Source organism: Arachis hypogaea, chromosome 3, assembly GCF_003086295.3.
Source record: "Arachis hypogaea cultivar Tifrunner chromosome 3, arahy.Tifrunner.gnm2.J5K5, whole genome shotgun sequence".
NCBI classification, from domain to species: domain Eukaryota; kingdom Viridiplantae; phylum Streptophyta; class Magnoliopsida; order Fabales; family Fabaceae; genus Arachis; species Arachis hypogaea.
In genome coordinates, this window is record NC_092038.1 from 13,440,992 (window position 1) to 13,453,905 (window position 12,914).

The 12,914-nt window shown below is 33.6% G+C and overlaps 1 protein-coding gene across 2 annotated transcripts; it reads right to left on the reverse strand.

The window, feature by feature from the left end:
* Positions 1–443: 443 nt before the first annotated feature.
* LOC112789592 (DNA repair protein RAD16) lies at positions 444–8,301 on the reverse strand. Of its 2 annotated transcripts, XM_025831549.3 has the most exons (17): positions 8,018–8,215; positions 7,679–7,742; positions 7,428–7,529; positions 5,955–7,090; positions 5,465–5,587; positions 5,237–5,310; positions 4,965–5,028; positions 4,679–4,825; positions 4,506–4,591; positions 3,630–3,699; positions 2,981–3,106; positions 2,603–2,833; positions 2,199–2,303; positions 1,969–2,121; positions 1,101–1,189; positions 899–979; positions 444–804 (listed from the first exon to the last, which is right to left on the reverse strand). In XM_025831549.3, exons 3-17 carry the CDS (start codon positions 7,471–7,473, stop codon positions 732–734), a joined length of 2,604 nt encoding a protein of 867 aa, XP_025687334.1. In that variant the 5' UTR covers positions 7,474–7,529; positions 7,679–7,742; positions 8,018–8,215; the 3' UTR covers positions 444–731. The 2 variants fall into 2 exon arrangements, with proteins under 2 accessions (XP_025687334.1, XP_025687333.1); XM_025831548.3 differs by lacking the exon at positions 7,679–7,742 and having other exon boundaries at positions 8,018–8,301.
* Between the last annotated feature and the right edge of the window lie 4,613 nt (positions 8,302–12,914).

A 12,914-nucleotide genomic window follows, 5' to 3' on the forward strand; every position in this document is an offset into this window, starting at 1 on the left:
GACTCTATAAAATTATACATCAAACTCGTTCCAATTCCCTTATTTGTACATTTTTCTATTTAAGTTATCGTAATTATTATGTATGAGCACGAGATAAGGCTGACATGTTTACTGAAGAAAAAATGTGAATTAGGAATATGATACCAAAACAGTGAACAAGTTAAATTGATCAAAATTTTCATCTGGATCTAACCAACACTGAATTGAAAAATTGAAGTTTTGCTTCCAAGGCGCGCAATGGTTCACCTTTTGATGGTTTCCCTATCAAAACAGTGAACAAGTTAAATTTAAGAATGAGCTTGTACCAACCATCTCTAGTTCACATTAAACCATCAAGCATAATTCTGCTTCACTTGGGAAGCTGCTATCTCAAGTAGCATTTACCAGTTACCAAACAGCTACTAAACAAACATATAAACAACATGAAACGAAGATGCAGTCTATGAGAGTCCAGCATTCTGTTAAGGTTTCATTTCTATGAAACATTAAAAAGGGCCTTCATGATTTCAATCTTACATCAACTAAAATGACGAGTAGATTGAAGTCAAAAACCCAGTTCATCAAAACCCCACCAGCATTCAGCAGCATCTTAGAATGTTATATACCTATTTACAAATTATAACCGTTATTGATGTGCATAAATATCATATTTGAAAGCTATGCCCAAAAAAAAGTTCTGCAAAAATTGTATTAGGAAGTGACATGTCTTCTTGTCAGAATCACAGGCTTGCTTAGGTAACAAAGAGGAATTTCAAGTCAGCCTCCGTCAATTTCCCTAGCGCCTCGGAGGAGCCGCCAATAGTCCTAGAGGGACATGAAAGCAATTGCCATTATTCATAACACATTGTGTCAAGGTATGCATACCTACATTTCAAGCTTGTTCACACATTTAACTTACCCTTCAAATACTAGTTCCTTTTTCTCTTGCAGTTTTAAAATCCTCTCCTCAATTGTGTTTTCAATGACAAATCTGACGATTCTGTACAGCAAAACAATGTCAAAATTTCACCATAATAATAACAAGAGTAACCAACCCAACCCTCCATTTCTTTTTTCTCCTTTTAATTGCATTTTCTAAGTGTTGGTTCAAGAAGCAGCACCTGATTGGCTTATATTGCCCTATCCTGTGAATTCTGTCTTGAGCCTGACGCTCCACAGCAGGGTTCCACCAAGGGTCCATCAAGAAAACCTGAGCTTGCCCAACAAATGAAGCCACGTTTTAACAAATTAAATCTAGGCAAGGCTATTGGAGGGGAAAAAAGAAAAGGAAGAAAATACAATAAAAAATAGTACCAATATTTGACTACTTTCAAAGCCTACATCAAACAAAATGTTTAAAATAGTGACCAAGAAAAGGGACTTTAAATAGTCCATTATTTGTGTAGAAATATAGGTTTATGAAAACAACAGTTCAAGGAACATGTGACAAAAATCATATTCAAGTAATCAACCCATTATGAATATATGTGGCCTACACTGAAGAAAATATGGTGCAAAAAGAGGAGCAAGAACCAAACCTAGAAAAGAACACCACAGCAAGTCATAACTCATAAGTTTGCATTACAAGTCAATAAATAGATTAACCTATTTTCCCAAAGAAGCTACTCTTAACCATAATCAAATTTATCACACTAGGAATCCCAAATATGTCGAGTTATTAACTGATTGAGGAAATATGTTAAGAACTTCTCGTAAGTGAAGTTTAAAATATGGCAACACCGCATAGGCACTGGGTTGAACTTGGTTTTCAGGCACTTAATACTCCAAATGGTTCAAATCTTGTGCATAATGAATGGCCACTCATTATAGTTCAAAACTATACGATTACCTTGGTCGGTGAACGATACAACACTTTTTGCTCAGTGCATCATAGGTCCTACCAGTATCCATAAACTAATCTCCAGATACTCTAAAACTGACTTAAAATTTGACAGCAGAATATAAAAGATGCAAAAGGAGATAACTCACATGTGATGCAACTGTTAAATTGAGAGCAACACCACCGGCCTTCAAGCTCATGAGGAAAATTTTGCAGCCTGGATCATCAGTAAATCTCTTAATGGCAGCATCCCGAGCAGCCAATGACATGCTTCCATTCAATTGAACACAAGATACACCTGACTGCAATCAGCTTGTGATGTCATCATCTTGATGCATTCTACACACATTTATAAAGTTGAAAGTGACATAAACATTACCTTGTGCAGGGAGTAATTTATGAGATCCAGGAATGACGTGAATTGACTAAAAACAATCCCTTTTGCAGATCCATCCCTTTCAACCATAAATCTGATTTCTTCTCTCTGCAGCGATTTCACCTCATTCAAAAACGAGTTTACCAGAAGAAATTGCAGACCAATAGATAAACTCATAAGAACATTTTTTCAAGACATAGAAGCATTGCTTCAGGTACAGCTTCCCAGATGATGTCTCTCTTACCTAATTCCCCCCTCCCCCACCAAAGAGCTGATAATAATATTATAGGAAGAATAAAATAAAAATAAATAAAAATCAACAGTCAAACCCTTCAGCTGGGTGATCTTTCAATAGACAACCATTTTTCTTCTAGCAAGCAAACTACATGAATTTGTAAGATACACACCAGTGCCTCAATTTTAGTGCTTGTCTGAAAGTTCTCAAGCCAAATTCTGTTTAGAATGCTGGAGGATCTGAAACCTTTAATGGTTGTCTTATTAGCCTGAACCCCAACATCCTTGTTTGAAGTTAAATCAACAGTAAGTAACTTAGAGCATGTGGGGCATGATACTTGTCCTAAGGAAGCAGAAAAGTCTATCAAGCATGCCTTGCAAAAGATATGCTCACAAGAAGTAACCTGAAACAAAAAGGAAAAGATATTTGAATAAAAATAAAAAACACAATAAAGCTGGTTGAAGTAGCTTTCCCATTTACATGCTTGTAAAGACAGAAATAGTGGAGATACAATAATAAGTTTATTTACAAGAAGAAAAGATGAACTTACAACAGGATCTTCTACTGGCTCATGACACAGGCCACAAGCTTGTTCAACATTACCATTACTAGGCAAGTTACTTTCTCTCATTGCAGTAGCTTGAGAATATACCACAAGATATGGATGATCAACAGCCTGTGTATTTAACCAGTGATGCATGAGGCACATGAGCAGACATATAAAAGGGGAATAATTAATGATAAGAACAACTTTAAGATAATAAGAGTAATGAGAGTAATAAAGGAAATCAACTTCTGATTTCCACATTTAAAAGGAGGGGGAAAATAGTATTGAAATAAAGAATAACAATATTTCAAATAGGTCACTCAGTTTTAAAATGAAGCTAAGAAATTCCTGCCATATAGTGTGTTTTTAGTTTATCAATGTCTGTACAGACATGTCCTATAAACTACTAACAATTCCCGCCATATACTGTCGTATTCTTTTAAGCTTTAAGGTCCCGTCAAAAAAAAAAAAAAAGGCTTCAAGGCGAAACGAATTCCACACCTTGTCAGATTCAACTTGAAATAACTCACCCAAAAGAAATAAAAAAAGAAAAGAATTAGAAACATGGTCAGTTAATTGGGATTCAAGAACTTCAAAAGGAGACAGAAGTATAGAACTTCTGATTAGTTCCATTAGAATAATGAGCATTCACCTGCCGAAGCCGTGTGAGGAGGTCAAATATATGAGCATAATTATTCATCAAAGTATTTTCCTCAACATATCTGTAAACAAAAAAAGTAAAATATTTGAACACAAGTACACAACCATTGATGACTAGCATGGCTAAATCAAAATAGAAGAAATTTTTTCCCATTATCTAATAATTGTAAGAATGGAATGGAATATAAGGAAACGACCAAGAGAAATCATGTATACCCAAACCCTGGATTCACCTTCTGTTCCATTTAAATAAAAAAGAAAAGTAGAATCATAGGCTCGGAATCCATTTTAATTACAAAAATATAATCATGAAAGAAATCTATAAGAAGTTAATTCTATATTTTTTACCCATCATTATCATTTCCCCCTCACTACTTTCTTCTCCACTTGCTTCAAATTGAGAAGTGTGGGAAAAGGAATTCATATTCATACAAATTCTGATATGACAAAGTACTGGTATAATCTAATATTAATCCACAAACATGGTTAAACTAAACTTGTTTGACATGATCAAACTTCTATGAGAACATTGATAGCAGCTTGGAAACCAATCATCTGAAGTTGAGGCAAGGCAAGGCATGCCAGACCTAGCTAATCAAATGTCAGATGGAAGTTTCTGATAAAGACTTTTTGGCTTATGTTTTGACCCACTATATTAACCTCAACCCTAGTTGACAAAAGGAACTGTTCAGGACAAGCAATTGCCCTCCAGGCCAATTTCATTCACAACAAGGTGATATGAGAAAGTAATTTAACAGCAACCAGTAAATTCAATAGCACTTCATTCTTATGGAATAAATTTTATTTTTGTTTTTTCACAGACAACAGCTTTACCATACTTTATGATGAGATAAAGAATACGACATACGTATTAAACTGTGCCTGACTTTCATTGTATAACGATTCATAATAGTCTTGCTCTTTTATATCCAGGCTATCCTTCCTCAATGAAACCTGCAAGGAGAAATGAATTAGAAATAAATATGTAGGGTTTCCATATTCATAATTGCACAACTAGCCATATGAGCAACAGGAACTTACAATTCTAGGTGGTAGTGCAAGATCAGCAGCCCTGCCTGTTTTAGTTCGCCTTAGAACTATGTTCTTTAAAATTTTGTTCTTAAGCAGTATCATAGCTCTTCTTCCATAATCACCATATCCATACGATTGAATTGGTGTGGCAACATACTAATCAAGATTAAACATGAATAATAAAGAGCATGTTAACTTGTCAGCTAAGACTCTGTACAAAATTAAAAAGAATTGGCAACACAATCTCTGTCACACATGGTAAAGAAAAAATTAGATCAACAAACTGTAGACTTACTTTGTTCCACCAACAAAAATGTCTAACAGAACTGTGACCACAGGCTGAACATTGTTTAGAGGAGCTGCACAAGGGAACCAGAATATTAAACATAGTTAACAATTCCAGAATATCTAGTATTGAAGAATGTACAAATACATATACCTATGAAGGCAGCACATGCACCCAACACCGTATATATTAACATAATGATGCAAGTATTTGAAAAGTGTGAAAACAACAGATGACAATGCTTATCAAATCCACATATTGTTTTTGAATCTAAGCCATACCTGTGATCAAGAGCCCGGCAATCACAGTCCTTGCAGAAATAATAGGAATAAGGAACTATTTGCAGAAACCGAACCTGCATAATGGCATTCTACGTGAATTATGTCCATGATGAGATATAAAACTTAGCTTTCAGTCTTCCACCAAACAGCTTATAGGAGAAGTTTGTCCTTGATAAATTATATAAAAAAAGCAAAATAGATGGTAACCCAAAAAGACCGTAGTGTTACCAGAGAATACAGCTCTCCAACACGGTTCTGCAGGGGAGTGCCACTAAGCGCCCATCTGTATGAAGAGTCTAAGGCAAGAACAGCTTTTGCAGTGTTACAGTGTCTCGACTTTATGTAGTGTGCCTATTTTTCATATAAAGGAACAGATCAATTCATATCTCACAATGATGATTTATAATATATCGTTTGCAATAAATAAGAAACACCAAAAATGTAAAATTAGAGTTATTAAATCAAAACCTAGGCTAGAGCAACAAGTCATTAGCTTTAAGAAAACAAAATGAACTGTGTAGGAGATAGCTGATTAAAACTTTGCTTGGGGATATTCAAACAATAAAGAAAACACCCTCAGATGTGTGGAAATAATAGAAAAAGGGAAAGGTACAAAATAACTATTTCATTAAAAAACATCTTATGGAAATTAGAAAGTTCAATTATAGAAGTAAAATAGTTCCATTAATCTTGATCATAGTATGCTATCAAAACTCACTTCATCCAATATGATCCGCTGCCATTTTACAGCATGAAGAAATGATTTCTCCCTGTCAGTGGAATCTAAATCATCCATTCCCAAGCCCATTTTCTCTTTCTTTTTCTTGTCAAAACCATCCTGTTCCAATTCTTCATTCCAATACTCAGGATCTTTTATCTTCTGTTTTGTAGCAAACTTTTTCTTTTTCTTCATTTGTTTTGACTGTTTTTCTGTTCTCACAGCATCAGGTCCACAAAAATACCTCAGGTGATAAGGTAACTTATTCAGGTAAAATAACTTTCCGCAATATTGGCACTTTTCCTTAGGAGGCATCATATATTTTCTGTACTCAGACTCCACGATGGAGTAGGTTGTTATTACAAAATCATATTCAGATAACTGTTCAACATTCTTTCCTCTCCTTGCCCCATGATAAACCAGCACCTTGGTGCTTCCTTTCAAAGTAAATCGATCAATCTCATTAACCCACTGAGTGACAGCAACCACAGGACAAATAACAAGTGTTCCTTTGATAGCAGGTAAGACTCTTGATGAACCTGCCACAGGTGCAGGTTCATCTTGCTCACAAATTATGTGCTGGAATTGACGTTTAGCAAGTACTAGAGTAATTGCTTGAATAGTCTTCCCCATCCCCATCTCATCCGCAAGAATTCCTCCTCTTGACACAGAACTTTCCTGCTTCAAAGCCCATGCTAACCATTCCTTCTGGTACCTCAACAAAGGCATAGTCAGATCTGAGGATGGCTCAGCAGTTTCATTCATTTCTTCATTTTGATGATCTAAGTCAGCATCTGCTGATAAATTCTCATCGATCCACCTTTCTTGCTCCTCTTCCCAAGCATGCCATAGTAATACTATGTCAGATGCTCCCTTTTTGCTTTTCCTTGTTTTTTTCTTCTTTCGGTTATTAACCAAATTGACAACAGCTGCTGGCTGAATCTCTACATCAATCAGTTCTTCATTTCTCAAGTTGTGTGTCTTTCTTTTCTTTTTGGACTGTGCCTTTCCCCTTTTGTATAAAGGGTTGCTACCATCAGATGAATCAGAAGTGTAATCAACCATTATATCAGAAACACTAATGCTTAAAGTTGGGTCTTGATTCAAGTCGAAAACATTGTTCCCATCTAATGCATCTGTAAGAAAATGACGTTTAAAAATAAAACACATATGTCAGCATAATAATATTGACGATTACATAAATAAGAAGGTTTCAATTTTCTTGCACAATGATATCTACTCTGCTTCTCCTACAGAGTCATGATAAAGTAAACTAGAATCTTAAACAGACATAATTACTAGTTCATAAAACATTCCTTGAGTCAGACATCCTTTCCTTTCAATTGGGCAACACTAACAACTCAAACCGTATAGCCAACCAAGTACTACCAACTAACAAGCAAATATCATAAAATGAAAATTCTTAAAAAATAAAATCCAAACCACGAAGAAAGGTAATTAATATTAATATACCTTCATACTTGGAATCCGAAGATATTGCATAAGCATCTCCATCCATATCGTTAGTTTCAACTCCTTCAGTGGTATCCCTCGGTTGCTTCCCCCTCCCTGCTCCTAAATCCGCACATGAACACACCACAATATAACTAACTAAAACAATAACTAAGTTCCGCAAAGCAATAAATCATCACACTCGAAACCCTTTTTTTTTAATGCTAAAAAAAATCAACTTTGAAACACTTTGCATTGCGAAACCAATTAACCTCACGAAGAGAGCAAAGGTATCAGTTGAATTGGGTCACTTGTATCCAAGCATGCCTAAAATCTCTAACACTGGAATCACTTGTTAGACTCAAAACTCCGTTAAAAAGTAATAGTAAATAAACAAAATATAAAATAAAAACTGAAAATGGCTAAAAATAACGCACTCACAAAGTCGCAATTCAATAACATTGTAGCAGATACCAAAAGGTAGTAAAGTCAACACCAAAAGCCGCGAAAAGAAAAAAAGAAAAAAACAAATAAAAAAATCGGAAAAGACAAAATAAAATTAAAAAAAAGAAGAAGAAAAGAAATAGATAGTAGGAGTGTTAGTGTGTTACCAGAAGGCGAGGTTTGGGAAAGGCGACGATGAGAACGAAGCTCCATTGTGAAAGAGAGAAAGAGAGAGAGGGGTTTAGGGTTTTATGTTGCGAGAAAAGAAAAGAGAGAAGTGAGAAGAGGGAAGAGAGGGGGGAAGATGGTTGTTTTAAGGGAACCGCACTCGCTCCACAAACTGTGTGACACTCAAACGGCGGGAAGACACTTTGTTTAACAGTGCCTCAACGACAAGTGCTACTATTCTCTGCAACGCGGACCACCTTATCCCTAATTAATTAACTAATCCGCATTTATTAATGATATATATTTTTTTAAAAATAAAGGGATTTGTTAAGAATACCAAAATTTACGGAAAAAATATTTTGTAGAAAAGGTAAAAGGTAAATTTTTATGTTTTTGATATTATTAAGAACTTTAAATTTATACTTTTTATAAAATAAAATTCCTTTTTGCACTTGTAACAAGTATTTTTAGTAAACAATAATTTAAATGTGTCACTTTTTTTTTATTTTTTGGGAAAAAAATATTACTAGAGTTTTATAACTTTTAAAGAATGTAATTTGACGTTTTAAATTCGTCAATTGATTAAAAGAAGAATGATTTCTTTCGATTTTTTTTAATTGTTTGATAAAGTATAATTTTTTATCATATATTTTTTAAGTAAAACAAAAAAAGATATATAAAAAATATTTGATAATAAAAAATCATATTTTACTGAATAGTTAAAAAAATTGAAAAAATCTACTACTAATTAAAAGAGATGTTCTGTTAATTTTCTTTTTAGATTATCTTTTATATTATTTTCTTTCCTTTTGTTATCTAATATTTTTTTACATTTTTCACAAAATAAAGGATCTATTTATATTTATACCAAGTGTAAGTGTTGTCGTTTGTCGATATTATTTTCGTTTTTTTTTTCGGAATTTTAAACGGTCAATGTACCTTTAAATACAGAATCATTGAACATTTCTCTAATATTCTCTTTCTTCATTAACTCAAAATTGTTTTATCTTACTTTTTGACCACATTTAATTTCAAAACTTTTACTATTTGTGTATTTAATCATAGTGGCAGATGATAAAAATCATGCGAGTATCCACAGAGAATTTTTTCCTGAAGACAATAAAAAAAATAATTTTGCATCATTTGACAACGAGTGATATTATATTGAAATAAAAATTTTATATTTTTCTTAAAAAAAACTAAAAATGCGTTTAATTTACATTTTTTTCAGTGTTTTTTATTTTTTAAATTTTGTGAAAAAAATAAAAACAGAAAATAAAATTTTATTGTTTTTATTTTTTATTTATAAAATTCAAAAAATAAACTAAAAATAAAAATAAAAAATATAAACACAAACTAAAAGTAAATTGACCATTTTATTTTTGTCTTTAATATTTAAAAGTGTTTACACTTTACAATTTTTTATTTGTACTAATAATTTTTTTTATCGTGCTATTTTTTAATCTGACTGGTTAAAAGACTAATTTTTTATAGATCAAAGTTTAATTTAAAAATTTGTTATCGATCAATTACTACATATATAAAATTAAATTTAAATTCAAACACTTATTTAAATAAATTAATAAACTAATCACTAAACTAATCTAACTTAATCTTTTGTACTAACAAAATGATGATAAGAAAAAGTGTTAAAACAAGGTTCTTCGTTATTACAGAAAGAGAAACAGCACTCACCAAACACGAATGGCTGGGATCCTTCCATTCATGGTATGTATATAGTTATTTAGTTAGCACAGTAAGCGTGTTATGTGTTGAACTTCCTCCTGTGAACACGTTATCATTGGTACACATTATTAAAAGCATTTTGTATTTAGACTTTGGACATGAACAAACCAAGAATAGAGTCATGGGTGAAACATTATTTTATTTTTTATATTATCAAAGTATGTTTCTTTTTTTCTTTTTTCTTTTTTCTTTAAAATGGAACATTTGTAAATAAGGTTGCTTACTGAAGAAGAATGGATTTCGGCAGTTCCAAAAGAATGGTACTATTGTCTTAGTGGTATGATATAATGCTACACGACAATAAGAATAGAAAATTTGGTCCATGTATACTAGAGTTTTAATAATTAATTAGGTCATACATGGAAATATTTTTATTAGATTTCGTTACTTAACTTTTCAAGATTTAGCTATTTCTGATAAGGAAATATTTGTAACTTATATATATAGGTCAGACAAATTAGGCTTATATAGAGTTCTATGCTGGTGGGTTTCTTAGTCAGGACCTTGTAATATTTTTAATAATATTAAGCCCCTGTTTGTTTTATCCTTTTGCGCGTGAAAATAAATGGGCCCAATCCAATGGCAATTTCTGAGTTGATGGCTTTGGAAAATAATTATTGAATAGGAGTCGGTGAAACTTGAATGTTGGGGATGTTGCATGTTGACGGTGATTGTTGAATAGGAATAAATTGTTGAAGTTTAGGTAATTTCTTCTAAACTCATGGTAAATTTGTACGTAAGTTACTTTTGTTTATATATCATTATTTCAGCTATTGATTAAGTAAATTTTCAATCTTGCATCAATGTATTCAATAAATATGTTTACACTATATTGTATTTTATAGTATTTATATTATACCACATAACGTATTTATACTGTGTGTAATGTGCAAATTATTGATTTTACAAATCCCTCTCCAAATACCAAAGAAATCAAAATCTTTCCAAATACCATTTGAATGTCTACAACTTCTTCTTCTACCTCTCAAAATACACATCGAAGGAACTGCTTCTTCTTCAACCTCATTGCTTCTTCTACCTTTCTTTCCACTGCTCCTTCTTCTCTACCCTTCCTGTAGGTGATGAGTGTGATTTTTCCGGCGATCCACTCGCAAAACCTTCCCCAAATACCCCTATAATATCCACTGCTTCTTCTTCTACTACCCCACTGCTTCTTCTACCCTTCTTATAGGTGATGGGTTTGATTTTTCCGACGACCCACTCGCAAAACCTTCTCCAAATATCCGTGTAATGTCCAGAGCTTCCTCTTCTATCACGCTACTCCTCGAACCGTTCGTGTAGGTGAAGCGTTTGATTGTTCCGGCGACCCACTTGCAAAACCTTCCCCCAAATACCGCTTTAATGTCCACAACCTCTTCTTCTACCTCATTCCTCGGATTTCTTCGGTGACTCATCTTTATTGACAGATTTGTCCGAACTCCGTCGAAGACCCTGCCTACTGCTTCTTCGTTTAGGGTTACGCGGGTGTCCTATTCTGTGATTCACAGGCAGAGTGAAGTATTTCCAAAACCGTCGAAGAAGGTAACTCATCCCTTTCCTGGGAACGGTTCCTGCGACCGACGTGCAAAACCCCTTCGAAAAACCATTGTAAGGCCTGCTACTTCTTCTTCTAGGTAATTCGTTTGTTTTTTGTTGTCGATTTTGACAACCAATTTTGCGTGATTTGTTCTGATTTTCACTTTCTTTAATCACCGTTGATCGAAGCAGATTGTTTCAATTTGAATGCAAAAGTTGATAATAGTTGTTCATGGTGGTGTTTAATGTTAATCAGATTGATGGCCATGCGTACTCCTCAAACACGAGACGAGGCAGAGGCGAAGTAGGCGGAGAATAGGAACTGATAGCTGGATATGCAAGTTCAAATTCGCTTCAACCTGGGAAATGTAAAAGATGGTATGGCCCCAAAATACTTCTGCGGAAAATATGCCATCTGTTACATGTCAAAGACAGACACCAACCCGAATAGGCTATTTTTTGGATGCCCATTGTTAAAGGTAAGGACCCAATTCTTCATGTATGATCACTAAGTTTATGCTAAATTTGAGTTGATTTTGAATTTTTGGAATGGAGGTTTAGAATATAGATTTTGGTTATTTTCCCTAGCTCAAGTTGTTGTGGATGTGATTTTGAATTGTTTGGAATGGCATGCCTATTGGTTATGAAAATGATTTGATTTTGTAAGCGATATGCTGTTAAAATGGGTTGATTTTGCATATGATTTGATATTGATGCTGGTTAATTTTGACGAATGATCAAGAACTGGGAAATAGTAGATTTATTGAAAATAGATGTACCTAGATTAAAAATGTTGATTTTGACATGAATTCACATGGAACTTGATCTGATATAAAAAATGGCTTTAAAATTTGAAAGGATTTTTAATATTTAGCCTTTAGGGATTAATTACAATCACATATGTGGATTATATTGAATTGGAGTGTTTTGTACCACCATACATTCATTGTGTTCTATTTGATTTAGGTGACAGAAGCACACTGCAAATTCTTTCTCTGGGTTGACGACCACATTGTAAGGGTCAGAGCGGAGGAGGCTACAAGGGATCGGGTGATGGGAAGCAAAATCATGTTGAAAAATATCTGGGAATGGATAACCTGATAGCACATGTAGAGGAAAGAATAGTAAGCCTAGAGAAGCTGCTGAACAAGAAAAGTAGAGAAGCAGAGTTGAGGAAGAAGACTAGAGAGGCAGCTGCAAGAGAGATAAAGGCTTCATCAACAAAGTCTAATGATTAGATGAAAATCAGAACCTGAAGCACCTCTATTAGGTTCAAAAAGTTAATAATAATTGCCTTCTATCTAAATTTCTCTACTAGAATGTAGACACTCAATTGCTTGAAGCTTTTAAAGGAAAAATTGTCGATGACTTTTTTTTTTTAAATGGGCAACATGGTTGAAAGTTGATTATGTTTCTAGTTACGTGTTCTTGTTTTACCTATACATACGTATACATTTTATGTTATATATTTTTGTGAGTTAGTTATCGAAGTGCCCTACTAATTTCAATAGCATATGAAGGCTAATAGGTTGTAGTAAGTCAGTCCGAATACCAAAAAGAAACAACCTTTTTTTTAGTGACATAAATGCTGAATATTGCAGTCATGTTATAACT